The sequence below is a fragment of the Otolemur garnettii genome, unplaced genomic scaffold (genome assembly GCF_000181295.1).
Source record: "Otolemur garnettii isolate 467f Iridium unplaced genomic scaffold, OtoGar3 scaffold00005, whole genome shotgun sequence".
Classification (NCBI taxonomy): Eukaryota; Metazoa; Chordata; class Mammalia; order Primates; family Galagidae; genus Otolemur; species Otolemur garnettii.
Genome location: NW_003852400.1, coordinates 20926697 through 20952736, shown reverse-complemented (window position 1 = coordinate 20952736; position 26040 = coordinate 20926697). Strand labels below are relative to the sequence as shown.

Here is a 26040-nt window from a genome sequence, read left to right as displayed (position 1 = left end):
GCTATTTTTTGGTTGCAGCCATCATTGTTGTTTGGCGGGCCGGGCTGGATTCGAACCCGCCACCTTAGGTGTATGTGGCTGACGCCTTAGCCACTTGAGCCATAGGTGCTGAGCCGACAATCACATTTTAAAAATATTTAAAATATATTCTCTTAGAACACGCTGGATCATGCAGATTAGATTTAAAAAGGAAACCTCCTAAAATGTACAGCAAAGAGATAAAAATATGGACAACATTAGAGGAAAATATGAGACATAAAGGATCAATTTAAGAGACTAAACATTTGAGTAAGGGAAAATCAAAAGAAAAAAACAGATTAGAGAAAATGCAAAGGTGGAGATTGTCAAAGAAATACTAGTATCAGTCATAGCTGAGGAACACGGGACCTTTCAGACTAAAAGAGACCACAAACTATCAAATACACTTAATGAAAAATAAATCACACCTACACACATCAATATAGAATTTTAGAACATCAAGGAAAAAGTATCAAAAGTTTTCAGTGAGAAACAGAGAAACACAAAACAGAAAGAGAGAAAATTCACTTTCAAGAGAATGAACACCAATGATCAGAATGAATAGAAGTTTCAAAGTTCTAAAGAAAATAATTTTTAATCTATAACTCTACTCACAGCTAAGTTGTCATTCAAGTAAAAGAGCAGAACAAAGACACTTTCAGACTGCCACGAATTCAAACATTTACTTCTCATCACCCTTTTCTGGGAAATAACTTAAAGAACACTAGAAACAGACCGAGAAATTGCCTCCACACTGCTGGCAGTGCTTTTCATCACAAGCTCTTCCTTACTATTTACTCTGTTACTGTGAGATGTACCACCGTGATAAAGACATAAATGCAAGGCTCTCAAGTTAGCCTGCTCAGTTTAAAAAATGTGATTGGTGGTTCAAGATGGGGTTCAGACGTGCTCTATCTCTTCTTTCTCCCCTCCAGAGTTCCCTAAGGAGAGGGCAGTGAGATGAGCAGACATGGCTTCCTTTGGGAACACACAAAGGTTATTTAATACAGCACAGATTACCAAGAAAGGCATCCCTTCCCAAATTACCAACTGCAAGAGATTCCTATTCTTGCCTCCAAGCTACAGTGTATCCTTTCTGATCTGTGAATAATTAACGTTAGCAAGGAGAGTTAATGTTCTTGATTTCCTCCACAGGCTGTGAAGCATGGAAGAAAGTTGAGAGCTAACTGGCTCTGGGATAAGACAGCCCGGGTTCTACTACCTAACACATGTGTGATACAAGGCAAGTTATTCTCTCTCTCAGCTTCAGGTATTTATTTGGTATATAAAATGGATATTGTGACAAAAGGCAGGTGGCATTTTTAAACAGCATATATATGATATGGATTTGTGTAGCATGTGATATACAACTAAGAAATCTAAGCTGCTGCTATTATTTTAAGGTAATTATAATTATGATGAACACAGTAGGGAGAAGAATATATAAAGAGAATGTAACCTAATCTGGAGATGAGAAAAAGCTTCACAGGAGAAAGACTGTTTAAACTATCTCATCCCAAATATGGAACATACAGGAAGAAACACACAGGGATGGCAGGGAGGGGGGGAAAGAGTTCAAGTAGCATGGACAAGAACAAGAAACAGAAGAGCAGTGGGCCTGCCGTAGCCCACTCATCAGCGGGAGACACAGGGAGAAATACGGTTACCACATGAAAGGTGGCTCAGAGGACTAGGGGTTTCATCAATCATTGGGCCACATCTCTTGGACAGAGGAAGGAATGTATAATCCAATTACTGGAAATATGAAGGGAAGTTTCTCCTATTGTGGATAATGACAAGGGAAGAAAAAGGGCTTCTACGATATTCAAGATTTTAAAAATAAGGTTTATCAGTCCAACTTATATTGGATGGACACTTAAAAAAATAAAAAGCACTTAGTGGGGTGCTACAGACAGATGCTGCAAAAATGATTCAGAGTCTCTTCTCATCTATAACAACTTACAATCTGATGGGACTAGAGCAAGAACAGAATCCGAGTTAGAAGAATGCTCACTATTCTTATCACAATACACCAATGTGAGAAATCAATGGATAGAAGCAGCATAGAAAGGCGTCAGAGCATATATAAATGCAAACTGGAAATGCTGTAAATGAGGCATGAAGGACAGGAAAAGAAAGTTCAGCTTGAATAATTTAGGAAAAGATACGACACAAGGAAGACTAGAGTAAAAAATTACCAAGACCAACCCTTAACTAAATGCCTGGTACCAGTTTCCATTCTGGTGTTTGGATATTAATCTTAGCCCCCCAGATTTCCCCTGTCATTTTCTTGTGACATGTACTGAGCAATGGTGGTTCAAGAATTATCTTCCCAAAATATATCATGCTGTCTATACAGCTAGCAACTCAGAAAATATTTCTAACATGTTTCTAACATGTTTAAACATGTTACACATACATCTAAACATATAAATGATATAATAATATATACTATCTTACTAATATAATTATATTATGGTATATCCCAATATCATTATTAATATAGAAATACTGAAATGTAATTTAAATGAAAGAGAATGATAAATTTTTTCCTTGAATATTATATATAAAAATATTTTCTGTAAAAGATAACTTTTAATTTAATTATAAATTTCCTTATTATAGAAAGATGCACAATAAAAGATACAGTGGTTCGCCCCTGTAATCATGGCACATTTGGGGGACAAGGCAGGAGAATCACTTGAGACCAGGAGTTCAAGCACAGCCTGTCAACACAGCAAACCCCTTCTCCACAAAAAATACAAAAATAAGCCAGGCCTGGTAGCATATGCCTATAGGCTCAGCTACTCAGAACTGCTTAAACGCATGCATCTGAGGTTGTAGTAAGCTATGTCTCACCACTGCATTCCAGCCTTGGACAACAGAGCAAAACCCCATCTCTTTAAAACGATAAATAAGTTTAAAAAAAAAAAGAAAGAAAGAAGTAGTATATGTGAATAGTTCACAAGTAAATAAAAACATCTTTTAAGCATATGAAAAGATGCTTCACCTCAAAAATTAAATACATTTTTGAATGATACCATTTTCAACATATCAGAGTGTCAAGCATCTGAAGCTATATAAAACAGTGTTGCTGTGAGACTAGGAAAAAGAGATGCTCCCAAAGACTGTTGATGAATGGGTAAACTGCCAGAACCTCTTTGGTAAGCTCTTTAGTAACTTCATTGATAAACTGAGAATGTCCATCAAAACTGGAAATCTATATACTCCTTGGTCCAGCTGGAAGAAACATTTTTTAGGAGTCTATTTTACAGCTGTATTTATGTGGGAAGATATTTCTTCAAGGATCTTTGCTGTGGAAGTCTGAAGTATCAAATGACTCAGAACAATCTTGAAATCAGTGGGTCTCAACCTTCCTAATGCCGCAATGTATTTTCATTGTTAAAAGGGGTTACAACCCACAGGTTGACAACCACTGATCTCAATGTTCAAAAATAAAGGATGTATACAATAAATCATGGCACATCCGTACAATGGGACCATGAAAAAATGGGACCTATGCACACTAAGATGCGTAATATCCTACAATATTTTAAGTGTAACCTTAAGATATCTGAAGTAAAAAAAAGAAAAAATAAATCAGATAAAGAACAGTACAGCATGAGGAAACTTTTGAACCAAATAAAAACAACAGCAAAAAGCAGGGGAGAAAAGATGCACATATTAAATATACTTGGGTATAGATACTAATCATTCCAAAAAGAAAACAGGGGAACCTAACTGGTTTTCTCTGAGAGACGCTACTGAGACTTGGAATTCAGGGGGCTCCCCTTACATCTTGGGCTTTCAAAATTATTTTTACACATTACCTTTTAACTTAAAATATTCAATGATAAAATAAATGACCCAATGAAAAGAATGAACAAAGCAGTGAGCTGCTCCCTCCCATTTCCCTGTTCTCTCCACTGCATAAGCTGCATCTTCACTACACCGAGCCAAATGTCCCTTAGATGTACATATTCTAGTTTCATTTGAAATCCTAATTCATGTGCTAGTGTGTGTTTGTTGTTGTTTAAAGTCTGTAGTTACAAGTATGGATTTTTGGCAACCTACCTCCTACCCTTCAGGCATCACACCTGCTGAGGTGAGAGCTGCTTCTAGGAGACACAAACTTGAATACCAAGGCTAAAATTCTCTGGCTATCAGCAGGAAATCATCAGGCTGACAGGATTTTCTCTTTGCAAGAGTAAGCCTTCTGATTAGTCCTCTCTCACAGCAGAAAGCCTCTCTGGGCCTTTCTAATAGATTCAGGTACCACCCAGGGCAAGGAAGTCCTATTAATGTCTTTTGTTTAATCTCTCCTAATTATCTGGCAAATAAGTACCATTTGAAAAGGATATTGTGACCATGCCTTTAATGTTCTAAAATGTGTTTCCCAACTACTCAATAATTAGTTCCTTCATCTTCCCCCGCACCAAAAATTTATCTTATTCACACAATTGTACTTCTCCCACAGTAAGAAGAGGCATTACCTGCACCAGTTTATAATCTTCAGGTACCTCTATACAATGACAACAGGGGGTGAAATCGTACTAAGTCCGAGACCTCTGAGTAAATGGCTGCCTTAAAGTTCTATTTAATGAATATGCACAAACTGAAGATAAAGTCTTCCCAGGGAGAGAGAAAGTGATAGGCCTAAATGTTTACTGTGAGGAGACGGATATAATGGCAGCACCTAATTCCAGCCCTAAATGAGAAGAAAGTTCAATTATCATACTCAGCACTGTCTCCTAATTGCAACCCCAGTAAAAGATATGGTGGTGGAGGAGGGTGAAATTACAATGGCCAGATTCTCTTCACAGACTAAGGTTTTATTCAGAACTACGCCCTCCTTTAGATACTACTATAAACAACATCATTACAACGTTGATCACTAGTGCTTCCATGAGAATTTGTTGTGACTTCTGAATTTAGCACCAGGAACACATTTCTAGCATTGCTGTACGGCCAAGCATCCTTTTCTTAGACAAGGAGAATAGTGGGATATAGTATTTCTTCAACAGCCAAGTATCCTTTTCTTAAACAATAAGAATAGTGGGATATAATATTTCTTCAATTCCTTATGCCCACACCAAGAAGTTGAATTGCATTTTGATTGCATTTAATATATGATAAAACACGATGTTCCCCCGCCTCAATTTTGTCTTCGCCTTACATTGTGTTTGATTTGATTCTACTGCCTCTATGCCTTTTAGACTAAAAAACAATATGACTACCTCTAGTTTCTTTTGAACTGGCAAGGCAAAAAAATATAAAAAAAATTACTTAGATATAGTTGATAACATTCTTTACCCAATTATCTGCTCCACTTTGCCCACCCTCCAGGTATCATACATCCCTGACCACTTCACTCTCAACTGCAATGATTCCTAGGATAGAAACATCTTCTCTCCCCCACTGTCAAACTTAGCTTGCTTTGGCCAGGACATGTCAGAGGACATCAAGGGTGTCATGTTGGAGAAGAACTTTAAAAGTCAAAATATAATTCAGCTCTTGCTCTTCTCGCTATGTTCCAGGTGCTATCCTTATACTGTCCTTTCAACCTGCACCTCAGGATAAAGAGACACATGGAGCAGAACTACAGAGACCAGTAGACTACACATATCACAAGTGAAAAATGAAACCTCATTGCTGAAAGTCATTGATACATCAGGGTTGTTTGTTTCTTCAACAAAATCTAGCAAAAGCTGAGCACATCCAATTATACCTCAAGTAGTGTATTCAGACACTGAAAACTACCACGTCTAGAAAGTTAAGGAGGATGACAAGGACTTCGAAAGTTCTGGAGTTTCTATCACTAAGGACCAGATAAGAGAACTGAACACACTGAGCCTGAAAAATAAATTAGAGGGTGGGGATATAAGAAAAGCAAGGACAGTATAACTACCGCCAGTATCTGAAAAATGACCACTTGGAAGAACAGGAGAAAAAAACTGCAGGCTTACTCATTTTGCTTTTAAGGGCAGAAACAAGAGCAACAGAATTACAGAGACAGATTTTGATTTACTGTAGGGAAGAGATTTCTGCCAATTAGATCAGTCTAAAGGTAGAATGAGTAGTCTTGCAAAATAATATGCTTCCAATGACTGTGAGTCATAAAACAAAGGCTAGTTGGCCACTGAATATTAAGAGACATTATGGGAAAAAAACCTATTTTTGTGGAAATTTATACCAAATGATCTCTCAACATCCTTCCAATTCTGACTCTATAAACTCTGAAGAGTAATTCATGATACTATGATCAGTAGGCTCTCTTGGATAAAGAAAATCTAATTTCCCTGGCAATAATTAGGCACAGAATAGCTTTTTAAAATATGTCGGTTTTTTGTGAGTCTCAAAAATATATACCTTTTGTTTTCCTCTCAAATCATTATTAGCTAGTTTTGCTATAAACAAAGGAGGACTCCTAAAAAGTATTCTGTATATTTTATCCTATTCATTAATGAAATTTATAAATTACTTTAAAAAACACAGACCATTGGCTCGGCACCTGTAGCTCAAGTGGCTAGGGCGCTAGCCACATATACCAGAGCTGGTGGGTTCAAATCTAGCCCGGTCCCACCAAACAACAATGACAACTACAACCAAAAAATAGCTGGGCACTGTGGCAAGCACCTGTAGTCTCATCTATTTGGGAGGCTGAGGCAAGAGAATCGCTTAAGCCCAAGAGTGGGAGGTTGCTGTGAGCTGTGATGCCACCGCACTCTACCTAGGGCAACAGCTTGATACTCTGTCTCAAAAAAAAAAAAAAAAACAACCAAACAAAAAAACTATACACACACAGACCATTTTATCAGAGCTCAGACTAATCAAACTTGGAAATAGATAAACACCATCCCCATAAACAGAATATAAAGATTTTACAAAGAACCTCTACAATTCCTGATTGGTATAAATGAAAATTAATGCAAGATAACATCTCCTCACCTAACCTAGCAAATACACAGACCTATTTGCATGATATAAAGGCTGAACACTCATAAGATGTTGAAATACTGACATTAATAAATTCACATCATCATTAAACCTGAATATTTAAAATGGCATTTCTTTATGTTGTTTGCCTTCTACAAAATCATCAATAAAGGTCTTATCTGTTTTGTTTTGTTTTTTGTTTTTTGGTTTTTTTTGAGACAGAGCCTCAAGCTATCCCCCTGGGTAGAGTGCCATGGCATCACACTCACAGCAACCTCCAACTCCTGGGCTCAAGCGAGTCTCCTGCCTCTGCCTCCCAAGTAGCTGGGACCACAGGCACCCGCCACAACGCCTGGCCATTTGTTTGGTTGCAGCCATCATTGTTGTTGTTTGGCGGGCCCGGGCTGGGGATTCGAACCCGCCACCTTAGGTGTATGTGGTTGGCGCCTTAGCCGCTTGAGCCACAGGTGCCGAGCCAAGGTCTTATCTGTTAAAAGAACAAAACTTCCTATGATCTGAACATTTAGCTTATAAACCCTGTGTCTGAAGATGCCAGAGAATCACTATTCACTCTGCCTAACTGGCAGGAAGATTATGAAGATCTTTTAAACAGATAGAAAAACAGTGCATAAATATGAAACTGCTACCATCATTATTCTACATGTATGTACTTCTAACTTAGCTAGCAAATTTTTCATCATGTTTTAATTAACTGAAATATTTTAGAAAAATTGGAAGATACAAAGATACAAAGAGTTAACAATAAACAAATAACTGAAATTGACATTGTTATCAGTATTATACTATTTGGAACATTTAAGGTGGGAAGCAATGCCATATGATAATCTTAAACCCTCCACTGTGCTGGACACCATCATTCAATGGAAACCTCAAATAAAATCATTCAGTAACAAAAGTACAGTAATTAACTGCTTATACTGTTTTTTTTTTTTTTAAAGAAAACATATAGCCACTTACCAACAAGTCTTATTACATTCAATGTTGTATTTGTTAAAATAGGTGCATTCACTTTATTTAGACTGTAATCAGATTTCTTCCTGCTTTTTAGGGTTTCTCGAGAAACACTTAATATAGAAAAATAAAACAGAATTGCAATTAAGGTTATCAAGTAATAAGCCAGTAAGTTATTCAGCATACAGAAGAAATTACTACTTTCCTCCTTCAGATTGTCTGCTATATGTAAAGCATAAATTGTCACAACAATCAACATTAAATTTCTAAACGTTTTTCTCCTTCTGCAAAATCTGTACATCCATTAATTTTATAAATCCAAAGTTTCTTTTCCTCCTGCAAAAACTGTACATCTCGGCGTTGCCTATGGCTCAAAGGAGTAGGGCGCCAGCCCCGTGTACTGGAGGTGGCGGGTTCAAACCCGGGCCCCTGGCCAAAAACTGCAAAAAAAAAAAAAGAAAGAGAGAAAAGAAAAGAAAAACTGTACATGTCTATATATTAAAACCCCTTTGATTAAGCCTATTATAGTCATCAAAATAATAAAGTAATTTTTAAAAGAGCTGAAAACATAACTAAGTTTCTAACACCATAAAAAAGAAATTAGAGGCTGGGCGCAGTGGCTCACGCCTGTAATCCCAGCACTCTGGAAGGCTGAGGCACGTAGGTTACTTGAGCTCAAGAGTTCGAGACCAACCTGACCCAGAGTGAGACCCCATCTCTAAAAATAGCCAGGAATTGTAGCTGCACTTGTAGTCCCAGCTATTTGGGAGGCTGGGGTAAGACAATTGCTTAAGCACAAGAGTGAGGTTGCTGCGAGCTATGACACCATGGCACTCTACCAAGGGCGTCAAAGTGAGACACTATCTCAAAAAAAAAAAAGAAAAAAAGAGAAAAAAAGAAAAAGAAGAATCTTGCTGCAAAAATGTCAAATAAACTGTATAAATAAAAAAAAAACCTACTTTAAAACTGCTTTATAGTCATTTAAAAATTTTTAAATGGCCAAACCAATTTTTTTTTGACACAGTAACAATCCAAAGTCACCATTAAATGAACTGATTGGTGAAATGCCAATAAAGGTTTTGCTAAGTAGGACTTTTCATATAACTATCTCATTTTACTAGAAAATTCATTGTCCTAGAGAAGGAAAAAGCTACATTTTCAGGTTTCTAGAAAACATTTTTTAAAACATAAACTTCTATCATGTGACTCTATAACCACCAAGAACATTTGATTCTTATTTTTTCTTAACCTTCACAAGATGGTAAAAGCACAAAATAACGTGCTGAACACCACACAGTGTAAGAACAATTACCTCTTCACAGGTGCGTCGCCTGTCTGCTCATCTACATAATCTCGCTTGAGTTCCTCAGGAACATCACTGTCACTGTCATACTCCTGATAGGCACTCTTTTCTTGTTCATCAGACTCATACTAAAGAGAACACAGGACAATGCGTATAAAGAGCTGCCTTCCCTGAGACCTTTCAACACAATAAAAGTACCCGATATTATAAGAAATAGCCAAGTATCAGAAAATTCTTAGTAATTTAGCTTTAACTTTGCTACCAAGAATATTATCCTTCCATTTCCTTCTTCATCCCCTACCTGAGCCAACTCAGAAGAAAAGCACGATAAAATGAAAATGGTATTCCTATAAACCTTGTACTAGGTAAATGTCCAACAAAATCAAAATCTCCACAAACAAAAAGAAACAAAACAAGCACCCTCACTAGATCTAACAAGAGGAAAAGAATGTACGTTTGATTTTTTTTTTTACATAAAGTCTCCCCTAGGTTTTCTTGTACTTATTTCCAATTTGCTAATTCATTAAAAAAGAGTTTAGTATCCAGTTCTGGCACTCTGGAAGTAAGCATATTAATTCAGCAGAATAAACACATGTAACACATATGCGATGGGCTATCTAATTCATTATGAGAATTTAATTCCAAGGGCAGTTTGGAAAATTAGGCTTAGCACCCAGGGACCTACGAAGAGCAAAGTCAAAAATGGTGGATTTACCAGGATTTCAAATACTTTTTAAATAGTTTTATCAACTTTATGGTCCCACAGCCCAATGTCAGCCTGGGGCAGGACAGTGGACTGTGCACAGCAGGGAAAGCAGTGGCAGCATTATTCATTATCATCACCATCAATTAATGTTATAGATCACTAGAGTTAAATAACTGCTAACATGCTTTGAACTTTTTTTTTTTGGTAGAGACAAGGTCTTACTTTAGTGCCCTCCGTAGAGTGCCGTGGCATCACACAATTCACAGCAACCTCCAATTCCTGGGCTTAGGCAATTCTCTTGCCTCAGCCTCCCAAGTAGCCGAGACCACAGGCACCCACCACAATGCCCAGCTATTTTTTTTTTTTTTTTATTGCAGTTTGGCTGGGGCTAGGCCTGAACCCGCAGCCCTCGGTATATGAGGCCAGCGCCCTACCCACTGAGCCACAGGCGCCACCCCATGCATTGAGCTTTAAACCAAGTACTGTGCCAAGTGCTTTCATGAATTATTTCATTTAATCCTAAAAATAATTCTATGAAGAAACTTCTTCCCCAAATGACAGCTGAGGAAACCATGATGACATGGAAAGAAGTTAGTCCCTTCATTCAACAACTATTTTTTTGAGAGTCTATTAATAAAAAACACTAAGACAGGCTGTATTTAGATGTAGACCTTGACTCTCAGGACTTAGATTGTACCTAGAAAGATCAGATCACATATTAATAACTGAAAACAAGTATTACAGGCATTCTCCTGCACTGACAATGTGATCCTGATGACACGCAGAAAGCTGTTCCACAGTCTAGAGTTTCCTGGTTATAACAACACGGTTTCATGGTTCCACAGCAGAGTAGATACCCACAATATCTGCAAATTTGCCCCTCACTAAAATTTATTTATAATTCCAAAGTCAATATTTATGATGCTCTTGTGGTCATTCAGTCAACCAATATGTACGTCCCTAGCTGGAGGCAAAGAAAGTGATATCCTGTCTTCTTGTTTCAGCTCTCATACTGTAAACACAAATCCTTTTCATGGTCTATTCAGTACCACACACTCTGAATTTGGGGGCTTTTTCTTGGCGATTTTGCTATTTAGAATGGCCCCTGAGCCTGAAGTGCTAATGTTTCTTAAGTGGAAGGCAGCTGGGATGTACCTTTTGAAGAAAATACGTGTGTTAAGTAAGTTTCATTTAGGTGTGAGTTGTAATACTACTGGCCATGAGTTCAATGTTAATGAATCAACAATATACAGTGGAACTTCTGCAAGCTGACCACCCAATGAACTCTAACAAAGTAGCCAACATACAGAGGTGGCCAACATAAGAAACTAGGTCTACTGTACTGATATGTACTTGTGGTGCAGGCTCAGTCTATGAAAATAGACTCAACTTAAGGAGGTGGTCAATGTAGGGAGATGTCAACTGCAGAGGTTCTACTGTATATTAAATAGACGGTTTTAAGTAGAAACGCACATAAAACAAGGTTTGGCTGGTTAATGAAAGTTGTGAACAGAGGCTCACGGGAACCTAATCATTTATTTCCCCTAGGAGAAATAGTTCAGTATTTGCTAATTCAGTGTTCATGGCAATTTTACGGAATACACTGCTGCGAATAAAAAGAATTAAATGCTATGTAAGTTTTACTAAATGAATCACAATTATATGGGATATATTATTTCCAAATAATTGGAATGACTTTTGATTCCTTTCAGTTTAGTCTACTTCATAAAAACAAAATGTCACAGAATCACTGAATCATAATTTAAATATGGTTTACTATGAAATAGTTTAAACTTCATGATAAAACGTGGTGGTATATTTTCATGGCAGTATTTTTAAATATATGTATGTTCATTAAACAAAAAAGAAATTCAAAAACTAAAATACAGAGAAAAATTCAACAGATGTTTGTTAGATCTGAACAGTTTTTAGGTTACCTTCATCAAGTCTAAAATAAAAATCATACTGAATCACTCCGGAAATTATGAAAATCAGAAGAACCCATCAAATGACATCATAGGCAAAAAGAAATCTTGTGAAAACACTCTACAGGCACCTGTGAAGAAGCCACCTCCCTCACTATAAACATGGGAAAAAAAGGGTCACAAAATTAAAATAATTTACCAAAGGTCACACAGCTAATAATAAAGTTAATAGTCTCCGTTCAGACTCTTTCCACTAACTCACACTATCTCTACTTAGTATTATTTCTGAACTACTCAAAGTACTGTTAAAACACCATACTACTAAGTTGGGCGTGGGAGCTCACACCTGTAATCCTACCACTCTGGGAGACTGAGGCAGGTGGATTACTCGAGCACAGGAGTTTAAGACCAGACTGAGCAAGATGGAGATTCTATCTCTAAAAACTAGTCAGGCATTGTGGTGAACACCTGTAGTCCCAGCTACTTGGGAAGTTGAGGCAAAGGGATCACTTGAGCCTGAGAGTTTGAGGTTGCTGTGAACTAGGATAACACAGCACTCTACCCAGGGCAGACTGAGACTCTGTTTCAAAACAAAACATCACTATACTACTAATTTCTAAAAACATCCCTGCCAAGCAACTAAGCAAGACACACACCCTCTCGTAGACAAAGGGACTCAAAACAAAATGATTCACTTAGTTACCCAGGAATGGAGTCAAGAAAAAGTGTTGATGATCTCTATTCCCTCACCCATCCGTCTACACAATCTATCATATTAATAGTCACTGAGGAAACTACACTACTACTACTTAAGCAATCCATTAAGAATATAATCTAGTAAGAACACAAAGCCAACATTGCTTAAGAGGACGCTGTGAACAAAGCATACTGTAAAGTCATTGTCTATACAAGTAACATCATAGGTACCCTAAATATATAGGTAGGAAGAAGGATGGCAGATAAGTAAACCTAGCAATTTACCTTTCTCACTGAGTATAACATATTTAAAAAAAAACTTCATGTTTCACAATATGTTTTTAAAACATCACGTACCCCGTTAGAAGCCAACACATCTTCTGTCTCCTCATCTTTGTGGTTGGCCTGAATTTCAAATGGATTCCCACCACTACAGTACTGCTCAAACAAAGTCATTGTTTTTGAAGATGTTGAGACTGGTTGCTTACTAGGTGAAACCGATGGGGAACGAGATTGTTCCATGAATTTAAATTCCTAGACATCAAAAAAAAGAAGCAAGATACCTTTGAACAACAACAATAAAATTCAAGCATATAAATATATTCCATCAATGTAAATGTAGATTTAGTAGGAAAAGAAAATCCTCCTCTTCAGGCTATTCACTTTTAAATCTTGCACACTGTCTGAAAGCATAAACTTGGAAATGGCATGTTTAAAGACAACCCAGCCAGTGCTGTCACTTAAAACAGTGTCATTTGCCTCAAGCTACTTTTGACTTACCATAAGGAACTGCACAGAAAATTTTTAAAAATCACAAGAAATCTGAATGTCTTCTAAAATATTTTAATATAAAAGTCTTAGTAGGATACAATTTTAATCAAAAGTCATTTGAGAAAACTAATTATTGAGTCAAACATCCTGCTTACTTATATCCTTTCACCATTTAAGATAATCTCTACAAATACATCAAAAATAAAGCATGAGTATAGATCTTTCTTTGTTATATTGATGCCTATAAACTTTCATTAACTTTTCTTTACATACCAAGAAGCAGACAACACAGACCCACATGCTGAGGCAGGTGATAAGTCTCAGTGTCCTCCTCCTAGCCTTCGATTAGCTCATTACATACCAGTAACTCCCTACATAAACACTAGGCTTCCCTATGCTTCAGTTTCCTGTAAAATGAGAGGTGCAATCAGATTGACAGAACTACAAACTGTAAAGGTAAAGGGTCATTGTCCAAGTCATTGTCCTAGCTAGATGAGGAAACTGAAGCAGTCTAAAAGGATTTCAGGCCAAGTTCAACATCACATAGAGACCTAGAGGAAAAGATGAAATTGCTAAAGTGCCTCTGAATTACAAAACTCTTCATTTAATAATTTATGACAAAAAATTTAATAAGCATTTTCCTCATATCTAAAAAGAATAATCCCCAATTAAAATTATTTCATATGCAATGATATTCTTAAAATGTTACTCTTAAATTTTTAATATTAATTTTAACTTTAAATTTTTTCATATTTGATGATATTTTTAAAAAGTATAATGATGTTCTTAAAAGGTACTCTTTAAATTCTTAAAAGCTCATTGACATACTCTATTAAGCAGCATTATATGTTTCTCTTCCTTTTAAATTTCAACTATACATTAAATAAAATCCATCATTAAAGCCTAACAATCATGCTATTATTTTTACAATTCTAAACAAGTGGAAAAGATAATTAATGAGGCAAATTTTAAAAAAATAATACCTACAGGAATACATGTGTCAAATAAATGCTAAGTTGTGAATAGCTTTAGAGGTAACTACTTTACAGGAAATAAGGCTCACCTGGATGGGAATGTTTTAAAGTGCCTTTAAAAAAAGTTGCAAAACTTTTTTTGTTACAAAAAGTTACACCGACTATGTGAGCCAACATATATACGCAATTAGATGGTGAAATAAAAATTCAAATAAAATTATTTAAATTGATCTTCTAAAATTGACGTTAAACTTAGAATTCTTTTTTTTTTTTTTTTTAATGAGACAGAATTTAAAGCTATTACCCTGGGTAGAGTGCCATGGCATCACAGCTCACAGCAACCTCTGAACGAGGCATCCTCAAACTACAGCCCATCGACCACATGCAGCCTGCCAAGGACATTTATCCAGCCTGCCGGGTGTTTTTGCTGCCGCTGCCTGTCTTGCTTAGCAGCCGACTCATCCTGGGGCCCACAGTCTGGCCCTCCAATGGTCTGAGGGACAGTGAACTGGCCCCTATTTAAAAGGTTTGAGGACCCCTGCAACTCTTGGGTTAAGCAATCCTCTTGCTTCAGCCTCCCAAGTAGCTGGGACTGCAGGTGCCTGCCACAATGCTCAGCTATTTTTGGTTGTTGTTATTGCAGTTGTTATTGTTGCCTGAGCCGAGTTCGATCCCACCAGCCTTGGTGTATGTGGTCGGCACCTTACCCACTGAGCCACGGGCACCACCTAAACTTAGAATTCTAAATACTGTTTGTAATTATCTTGGTTCTTTTAGAATTCTTAAATTGAATGTTAATGTTAACTGGTATTTTGTTAATGCTAATTAAAATTAATGTTAATTTTGCTATCTTTAAAGCATTTTTTTTAATCAACATGTTTTGGTATTTTTAATATTTCCACGTTAGGAAAGCAATCAGATAGAACTAGAAAAGAAGCTATTGTACAAGATGAGTATAAAGACAATCTCTATCAAAGTAACTTCTATGTTCTTTATGTTTATCCAGAATAAGAAAATTGCTTCTAGAAAGCCATTCCTTCTAAAGGCACAAACAAAACACACTGTATTCTTTAAACAGGGATTTAAGTATATGTATTGCATTTTGACGTTTGGTATTTATAGAACAAAATCTGTCACACAGGAATATTTATCTACAATGTGTTTCAATCAAGGGAAAAATCAAACTAACGTAAATACTTTTTCACAGATTGTTTATTCTATAAGGTTCAAAGACTCAATTAACTAATAAAAATTAGTTAAGTGTATTTCTTCGAAGTACCTCTTTTATTTCTGAGGCATTTTCTCATTATAAGTAAATTTATAAATCGCAGCATAAAGTAGGAACTTCTTAGTCCCTTTAAGAATTGACAACTATTGGCTCGGCGCCTATAGCTCAACCGGCTAAGGCGCCAGCCACGTACACCTAAGGTGGCAGGTTTGAATCCCCAGCCCAGACCCGCCAAACAACAATGACGGCTGCAACCAAAAAATAGCCAGGCGTTGTGGCGGGCGCCTGTGGTCCCAGCTACTTGGGAGGCGGAGGCAAGAGACTCGCTTGAGCCCAGGAGTTGGAGGTTGCTGTGAGCTGTAATGCCACGGCACTCTACCCAGGGGGGACAGCTTGAGGCTCTGTCTCAAAAAAAAAAAAAAAAAAAAAAAAGAATTGACAACTATTGTGCAAATATAAATAAGCATTTTTATTAAACAGTAGCAAAATATAACTAATTTTCTGCAAAATTTAAATATAGCAGAGGGCCTCTTCTGTATACAAACAAAAAGAAATCGTTTTAACTAGGACTCTTTAAGTAAGAGCTTTCTTGTAGTGTGCTAACTGAATTTTCTAAGAAGAGATTTTCACGTCCATGAAAGGATTATTCTTGTAAAAGAGGATTGCTATTAATGATTTTCAAGGAAGGAAGATAAGGCACTGTACTTAATCTAACTATTATGTAAATTATCTGTGGATTTTTTTTAAAAAAAGATATAACAGATGTCTAAAACACAGATTTCTTGTTCTCAGGAAACACTTACATGAAGTTGCAAGATGCTGAAATTTGACTTAACAGGACAAAGTTCCCAAGTCTCATTCTCTAAGAACATTCTCAGTTCATCAAGTCGTGTTCTTAAAAAAAAAAAAAAAAAAGATAAGAAAATGAGCACTCCACAAAGAAGTGTACACACTGTATACAGAATTGAGGAAATAAAGTACAATACAATTACAGGATCCTCATCGGGATCATAATTGACTCCGAGAAACTATTCAGAATAACAAAGGAAACACAAATGGTTTTTATTGGTTAATACCTTATCATCCTTAGGAGAAAGACTCTCGAAGAGTTACTGAACTCTGAATATTTTTCCTATGAATTAAATGATGAATGTGCAGGAAATGACACTTTTATTAGGAACTAAACTAAAAGCTTCTCACCAACTCATGCACTAAAACTACCTTTAATCATGTATCAACATCAAAACACAGAGAAATACTTCACACGCTATATGAGATCATAAATACAAATAAATACTTTATGGTAAACGGCATAGATCTTAGCCATACTTACTAAGCCACAATACCAAGATAATTATCACTCTCTGAAGATATTTAGCTCAGTGCCTATCTCCACATTTACAAGTTAAATCAACATGTAAGGCACATATATGCCCAATATTCTACTAATCACTTATGTCAAACTGATCTCTCTTTTAATGGTATTGTTCTATCTTGAATCATCAGCACATGATATAGGCAGTCACAGAAAAAAAAAAATCCTCACTGCCTTGTGAAAAAAGAGCTAGTTAGTGCCTACTGTATTCCATTCTCCCTCTTCCTATTGTAAGTTGTTAATACTATGCTAAAACCAAAGCCTAGGTTTTTAAAATATCCACAGAGTCTAAAATACAGAAGCAATAATGAAATTAATCTATGAAAACCAGGATTTGCTCCAAATGCTACAGTTAACAGATAAGAACTTTAAGATTATATACTAAATGAAATAGAGAAAAAGAGGTATGAAATGGATTTAAAAAATTCAAATAAATGGAGTAATAAAAACAAAGAACCAAAGAGACTTTTCAAAAGTGAAAACATAACACCTCCAATTAAAAACTGACAGGATAAATAAAACAGTAGACTAGAGGAAGCTGAGACAGGGTGAGTGAACTTAAAGACAGAGCAATAGAAAATATCCAAACTGAAGCATAAATTTTAAAAAAAAGAAAGGAAGAAACAGAAAAGATGATAAGAGATAATGTAAGACAATCGAAACATCTAGTGTGCACGAAGTTGGACGAGGAGATAGACAGAATGAGCAGAAACAACATTTGAAGAGGTCATCACCAAGAATCTCCATAGGTGATTATGTCCATACCTCATATAATATACAAAAATAAACTCAAATACATCACAGATCCAATGGAAGAACTAAAGCCAAAACTTTATAACTCAGTACCAATAATCCACTTAAAAAATGAGCAAAAGCTTTAAATACAGTGGTCCTTGAAAATAATTTTATGGTTGGGGGTCACCATAACATGAGGAATTGTATTAAAGGATCACAGCATTGGGAAGGTTGAGAACCACTGTTTAAAAAGATATTTCTGTGAAGATAATACAAATGGCCACTAAGCACATAAAATGATGCTAAACATTATTACTTATTAGATAAGTAAAAATCCAAATGATAATACCATTTCACACCTACTAGGATAGCTATAATCGAAGAGATAAACATAACAAGTGTGAACAAGATTTTGGAGAAACTGGAACCCTCATACAATAGTGGTTAGAACATACATCACCTAACCCCAGTGAGAATGGTCCACATCACAAAGTCTCAAAGCTGGTGTGGACGTGGAGAAAAGGGAACACTTTCACACTGCTGGTGGGATGGCAAATTAATACAACCTTTTGGGAAGGAAGTATGGAGGATCCTCAAAGAACTCAAATTAGACCTCCCACTTGATCCTTCAATCCCATTACTGGGCATCTACCCAGTAGAAAAAAAAAACCATTTTATTTTAAGGATATTTGCACTAGACTATTTAGTGAAGCTCAATTTACAATTGCCAAATTGTGGAAACAACCTAAATGCCCACCAATGGATTAATAAACTGAGGTACATGTATAATATGGAAAACTATTCAGCCACTAAAAACAATGATGACTTTACATCTTTTGTATTAACTTGGACGAAGGTGGAACACATTCTTCTTAGTAAAGCATCATGAGAATGGAGAAGCAAGAATCCAAAGTACTGGGTGGTGCCTGTGGTTCAAAGGAGTAGGGCACTGGCCCCATATGCTGGAGGTGGTGGGTTCAAACCTAGCCCCGGGCAAAAACTGCAAAAAAAAAAAAAAAAAAAAAAGAAAAGAACCCAAAGTACTCAATTCTGATATGAAGACAATTGATGGTGGGGGGTAGGGAAATAGAGGAGCAGAAACAGGGAAAAAGGGAAGGAGGTAGGAGGTCATGGTGTGTGACACACCTCTTGGGAGTGGGACACAATTATAAGAGGGACTTTACCTAACAAATGCAAGCAGTGTAACCTGGATCTTTGTACCCTCAATGATTCCCCAATGACAAGGAAAAAAATATAAAATGTACAACTACTTTGGAAAAACAGTCTGCCAGCTCCTCAAAACGTTAAACATCGAATCACCATAGGATCACGCAATTCACTTCTGTATTCGCATCCTGTGACTCTGTAATAAACTATCACAAACTAGGTGGCTTAAAACAACAGAAATGTATTCTCTCACAGTTCTGGAGATCAGAAGCCAAAATCAGTATTACTGGGGTGAAATCAAGGTGGTGGCAGGGCTATATTCTCTCTACGGGCTCTTGGAAATAACCCACTACTTGCCTTTTCCAGGCTGGTTTGCGATATTTTTTACACTGCAATATAAAACTAATACAGTGATAAAAGGTACCGACTTAAAGATTGAAGAAATACAGTCAGCTCTAAGCATTACAAAGTATACAGACGATAATACATAAAGTAAAAATATGACAAAAACAACAAAAGAGTACAAAGGGTAAATGTGGTTACAAAGTAGGTTCTTGGATTACTCTGGGAGTGTACGAACCCAAGGCAGACTACAGCCAAACATGCATGCATACTGAAATGGTGATGAGAACCACTAAAAAAATATATTTTTTTAAATGCTGAGGAGAAAAAACATGATAGGAAAATTTAAAATATACATGATCGATCCAAAAGAAAACAGGAAAACAAAAATGAAAAAAAGAAGTATATAACACTTTCAAAACTCAAACAGCAATATTCACCAAATATGCCAACAAATACATTAAATGTAAAAAAAAAAAATCAGTTCAAATAAAACACAAAAATAGTCAGACTGGATTTTTAAAAAACATCATTATTAACAATAAGACCAAAACTACATGTTGTTTACAAGGGGCACACTTTAAATATAAGGGCATAATTAGAATGAATGTAAAAATCACATAAAAAACATCGTTTCTTTAAATCATAAAGTGGAGAATTTTTGTCAATTTTTTATCAACTAAGATAATAAAATTATGGTATTTTTCTTTTATTCTGTCAACTGGTAAGTAAGTTTATTAACTGTTTTAATGTTTAGTCAACCTTGATCTCTTATAATAAACCCTACCTGTTCATGTTGCATTATTCTTTTTAAGTATCACTAAATTTAATATGTAAAAATTTTGTTTAGGATTTTTTCTATGTTCTTTTGAAATACTAGCCTATAATTTTTCTTTTTTAAATAATATTCTTGATATGCGTATCAGTGTTATGCTAGCCTCATAAAATAAGTTGGTATGCAGTCTTTCTCTGGTCTGTGAAAGAATTTGTGTTGGTATTAATTATCTCCTTCAAATATTTAGGGGAATTTACCAGTAACACCAAGGAGGCATGAAGACTTCGTTATGAAAATGTTTTCAAGCCCACATATAATTTCTTTAAAACACATAAAAGAATTCATGGTTTCTATATTTTATTTTGCCAGCTAAATACATTTGGTTATACCATCTGTCTTACTTTACATATTATCATTTTAAAGTCTGGAAGTACCTATGGATATCTCTTTTTCAACTGCTGATATTGATAATCTGTTCTCTTTCTTTTTCTTGCCCAGTCTTGCTAGTAGCTTTAGAGATTTCTATTATATATTTGCTTTTTCTTTTATTGTCTTCTGCTCTTAAAATTTTCTCCCCTTTACGTCTCTTGGTTTGATTTGCTGTCCTTTTGTAACTTCTGGAATAAAAGTTCACAGCACTTACTTTTAAACTTTTTTTCTTTTCAAAAAAAAAATTTAAAGCTAAAAATTCATCTCTTTGCTTTAGCTTTTAACTTTATACCATACTTTTACTATTACTCAGTTACCAATATTAGTATCTTTTAATTTTCTGTATGATTTCTTCTTGAACTAGGTTGTTTAATTTCCCAAAACTGGTAGAGTTTCTAGTTATCTCTGTTATTTATTTCTAGTTTAATTCTACTATGCTTAGAGAATATACTTTAACCACAGAATTTTTTAATACTTTGATATTTTAAGAACTTGCTTTTAGCCCAGCAGATTATACCAATTTTGATAAACTTTCCTATGTCCTTTAAAAGCATCTGTATTCTGGAGCTGTCAAGTGGTTTGTGTGTGTGTCAATTAGGCAAATTTTAGTAAATCTCTTGGTCAAACATACATCATTTTTTATCTGTTTGTACTCTCAATTCATTACTGAAAGCGGCATATAAAAATTTCCAGCTATTATAATGGAGTTAACTATACCTTTTAACTGTGAATATTTTTGCTGTATATATTTTGAATTTATGTTAACAGGGGCATACAAATTGTTTTAAGGCAAGAAGAGAGTTTTTCTCACTAAAAAACATAGGTGACTTCTCCCTTCTTCATTAATAATTCCACTGGCATCAAATTTACCAAGTGAATTCCACTATCATTTTCCAAATAACAGCTGTTAGAGAAACGATTACTATATCCAGAATAAAAGCTAGACTGGCTAAGCTTCTTTTTAAACACTGAGAAAAGAGAATACTAAGAAATAATTAAATCTTTACTATTTAACCTGCTTCAATTTTTACAATAGACAACAGTAACAAGAACGAAAGGGAAAGATGGGCAGGCAACATTTGTGAAGACCTTTCAATCTAGCCATCTCACTTTATAATGGATGGAACCTAAGCCCAGAGAAGTTAAATGATTTGCTCAGTCAAGAGCCAGCTACCAGCAAAAGAAATGGGACAAGAACCTGAGTCCACCATTACCCACCTCAGCTCTCTTCTACGGTACACAGCCTCAATGGGAAACAAGTTTCACAAATGTTTCTAAGAGAAGTCCTTTAAAATGCTGAGTGTTTGGGATATATTTAAATACTTTCATTTCTGTATTTTCTAATTTCATTAAGGTGAACGTCTGTGACAAATCCACATTCTGGTGAGAGTCTAAAACATTCGTAGCTAGCTGTCACAGATGACAAAGTCCTTTTGACAGTAAGTGAAGTAGTAAGCAGAATGAAGCCCACTGAATAAAATAGTGTTTTAACATTGCATACACCTCCCCGACCCTAGGAACACCAAAAGGTCTCTTCATTGTCTTTCTGGACATAAAGCAATCAATGGGAGACAGCCATCTGGCCTTCCTTCACACTGGTCCCGGCGGGGAGGGTGTGGCTCCTGGTGTCTTGTGGTTTCTTTCCCCTACCCCTTCTTCCTAGCAATGTTCATAGGTCAGGCCTTCTGTTCATAGGTCTAGCCAACACTTAAGTTTTAGCAGAAAATGAAATAATAAACGAAGGCAATATTGGGGTTTCATGTTCTTTCCTTAACACTATTTCCCTGTGGCTGATTCAACTAAATCTTTTTTGTTTTTTACATTTTTAAAATATCCTCTTCATTGAATTATAAAACTCAAAAGTCTCTGCTTTGATACAGGTTCAATTTAAATCTTTCAAAACAATTTACTTAATAGTTTAAAATTAACAGCGACAAACTGTATTTAAATATATTTAATAATCAAAGGTTTGATGTTCAACAATCTCTCTTCTGATACAGCACACACCACTGTAAGCAGGTGTTGGTTATGAACAAGGAGAAAGTCAGAATTTCAAATTCTGACTCCCTCTGGCACCAAATAACAAAATCAAAACTTAACTATAAAAAGTAAAAGTTCAGAATAAAAAGTGAGATATAACTCAAGGTATACATCTCAAGGTTGAGATGTAAGTCAAGCTCAGTGTCTGGCTTATATCAAGAGAGGTATAATAAATGTTTGTCTCTTCTTTTTTCGATTTAAAGCCACTTTAAGCATGTAACCACATTGCTATATAAACATTCTTTCCCACCTTTCGCCACAACCAAAATAATTCCTAGTCACCTTTCTTAAAGTTAGTAATGTCTGTTTTGTAATGCAACATAGTAGTACACAACCCTGTCTTTATAGCTACATTCTAAATATCATATCCTCTCCTCTAGAAGCCTTCTTACTCTTAAAACACAGATGCTCTTGGGTCAGGTGCAGTGGTTCATGCCTATGATCCTAGCACTCTGGGAGGCCGAGGCAGGTGGATTGCCTGAGCTCACAGGTTCGAGACCAGCTGAGCCAGAGTGAGACCTTGGTTCTAAAAATAGCCAGGTGGTGTGGTGGACACCTGTAGTTCCAGCTACTTGGCAGGCTGAGGCAAGAGAATTGCTTAAGCCCAGGAGTTTGAGGTTGCTATCACACTACGGCACTCTACTGAGGCTGACAAACTAAGACTCTGTCTCAAAAAAGAAAAGCACAGATGCTCTGGGGCACCCCTTCAGCGAGTGCTACCACTACTGCACTCCTCTCCTTACTAGTTCATACAGCACATATGCAGGCATGAACAGTGACCAAATTCTTTACATAAACCCTAATCTAATTAATCATCATCTTTCACTCAGAAAGAAATTAGTTCAACATTTTGAGCCCCACAAAATAAAGATTAAGATGTACAATGAATAAGTAATGAGAACATTTTATTATAATTTTGGTTAATAAAAAAAATTAGCCATGCTAAAAAGAGCTAGAAAGAACACATTCATTCAAATTCAAAAGTTAACTGTTTTAATTCAATTAATGCCAGAAGATTAAACAAGAGAACAAAGTATTCTCATTACCTAAATAAGTCTAGTCATATTTTATTAGAGTTCTTACCTATGGTAGTTCTTAAAATAATTGACACTTTGTTTTCTAATGGACTCTTGCAAAACTTCAGACTTGCTACCGCAAAATTCTTCTCCAACTTGCATCAACCTAGTTTGATAGAAAGGTTTATGCAAATTTAAGTAACATCCTTACAGAGAACAAGAAGCCCAGGTTTTCTTTCTAACAAATTATAAAAATTTGAATATTTGAATAAATACTAAATATCACAAAATCCATGTTGGTTTACAAATATCCAAAGGGCAGAAATACTTAAACACACAAATCCAGCAGCAATTAGGCAATGGATGTATAATGTCTCTTTTTTATAAAGTTATACATAACTAACTCACTAATTCATGACTTCTTTGATTACAGTGGTTGAAAGACTCAAACTAAAGAGTAAGATCTCAAATACTACCTGCTGATTATATCCAAAACAAAGATGAAGTCATCATATTTGAATATAGACAAATCAGTTCCCAGCAAATAGGTTTTTACTTTTAGCTGAACATCCTATAAGACAAAAAATAATAATGACGATATTTTCAAGTAACCCAAAATGTAGAAAACAAATTTTCAGAACCATTTATTCTATAGTTACAGATTAAAATGAGACAGGAATATATTCTTATTAACTTATTAAAGAATATCTATTTAGACTGAAAGCCAACTTCCTGAAGGGTAATATAATAGACAAAATCCCATGAATATCAGATACAAAATAGCAACAGTCATAATCATCTCCATAATTTCACAGTTCATAAATTTCTAGCCAAATAACTAATAATCAATTTGTTGAATAATCAATTCAAAATATCAGAATAAGATAACTATGTGAAGTGATTATGTTGTAAGACAATATATAAAAATTAATAGCTTTCATGTATACCTTCCACAGCCCCTTAAGATGGAGAGATTCAATTTTAGATAGATTAAAAATATAGCACACAGAGAATAATCTTAATAAGAAATGTCAGACCTATAAGCAAAAGCTAATAACTCTAAAGAGATACGAAAAAAAATCTGGAAGAAAAAGTCACTGAAGTGAAAATCATGGGACTGGATGGGTGACTAAACAGTGCAAAGAGGTCAATTCTTCCAAATTAACCTATGGGTTCAATGAAATTCAAATTATAACACAAACTTTTCTTTTGAACAATTACTCTAATATTTACCAAGAAGAATAAGAGGTAATAACCACTTTTTAAAAAACAAAGCTTTGAAGAGATAAAGTAAAAGTTGTAATGTTTGAAGACTTGTACTACCTATATTAAATATATTAAGTACTATCTTTTAGCTTTCCAACTTGGACCTGGCGGAACGGCTCCTACAAAGAAGGTCAACAAGAAGGGTCGGTCTGCAATTAGCCCATTAATGAAGTACACCGTCAACACTCACAAACACATCCACGGAGTGGGCTTCAAGAAGCATGCCCCTCGGACACTCAAAGAGATCCAGAAATCTGCCATTAAACAGATGGGGACTCCAGATGTGTGCACTGATACCAGGCTCAACAAAGCTGTCTGGGCCAAAGGGGTCAGAAATGTCCCATAGTGTAGCCGTGTGCGGTTGACCAGAAAACGTAACAACGATGAAGCTTCACCAACCAAGCTCTGTGCTTTGGTTACCTATGGACCTGTTACCACTTTCGAAAATCTACAGATAGCCCACGTGGATGAGAACTAACCAGTGATTGACAGACACATCAAATAAAAGTTAACAAAAGCAAAACAAAAAACCGTATTTTTTAAAAAATGCTAACAATGTAACATATGCAGAGAAATCAATAGACTAGGACAAGTAACACAGAAGTTGTGTGTGTATTAAACGGCTTAATAAACAGGAGTAAAAACTCTTGTTTTCTGATTACTTTGTATACATTACGCCAAGAACTTGACTTACTACCTTTAATCCTACAACAGCCCTTCAAGGCAAGCATTTATTATCTCTCTGGATGAAGGGAAACTAAAAAGCAGTGAGGCCTAAGCTCACAGCCCAGGTAGGTGTACCCTCCCTCAGTCTTTACTTTCACTGTAACTTCCAACACAGAGGCCTCGCAAACAAAGAGGGGGCTAAAGGATTATCCAGGAAGAGGGAAGGGAAAACCGACCAGAGGAGGGAGAAAAAACCTTCTCTTCACATTATATATCAAAAGGAATGTAAAATGGATTACACGCTTTTGTATATTTTCAAAAGCTTAAAATTATAAATTACAGATTAATTCAATAAAGCAAAAATATTTTCTGAGTATTAGGTGTTCTAGGCAGTACTCTAGGTATTAGGGACATGGCAATGTAAAGTTTAGATGAATACTTATGAATAGCAGATGAATATTTAACTGAGCTTTACTTGTGACAGAACATTTTAACAATAAATAAGAACTCAAAAAAGGTGGGCAGCGCCTGTGGCTCAAAGGTGTAGAGCGCCAGCCCCATAAGCTGGAGGTGGCAGGTTCAAACCAAGCCCTGGCCAAAAACTGCAAAAAAAAAAAAAAGAAACCTCAGAAAGGGTTCAAAATATTTATCTTTAAATTTAAAGAAATTTTGGCTGGGTGAAATCCTAGTCCTCTGGAAG

General features: G+C 35.8%; 1 protein-coding gene across 3 annotated transcripts in view; it reads right to left on the bottom strand.

Moving 5' to 3' along the window:
- VPS50 (VPS50, EARP/GARPII complex subunit) overlaps positions 1 to 26040 on the bottom strand; it is a 126092-nt gene that overhangs the window by 28262 nt on the left and 71790 nt on the right. For 2 of the 3 annotated variants that reach the window (XM_003782671.2, XM_023518793.1), the window contains 6 exons: positions 23885 to 23979; positions 23476 to 23574; positions 16333 to 16423; positions 12914 to 13090; positions 9239 to 9357; positions 7933 to 8039 (listed from right to left, as the gene is read on the bottom strand). In XM_003782671.2, the coding sequence (XP_003782719.1) occupies positions 7933 to 8039; positions 9239 to 9357; positions 12914 to 13090; positions 16333 to 16423; positions 23476 to 23574; positions 23885 to 23979 (688 nt within the window). Of the gene's footprint in view, positions 1 to 7932; positions 8040 to 9238; positions 9358 to 12913; positions 13091 to 16332; positions 16424 to 23475; positions 23575 to 23884; positions 23980 to 26040 lie in introns of those variants that run through there. The other variant, XM_023518795.1, reaches the window with a different exon arrangement.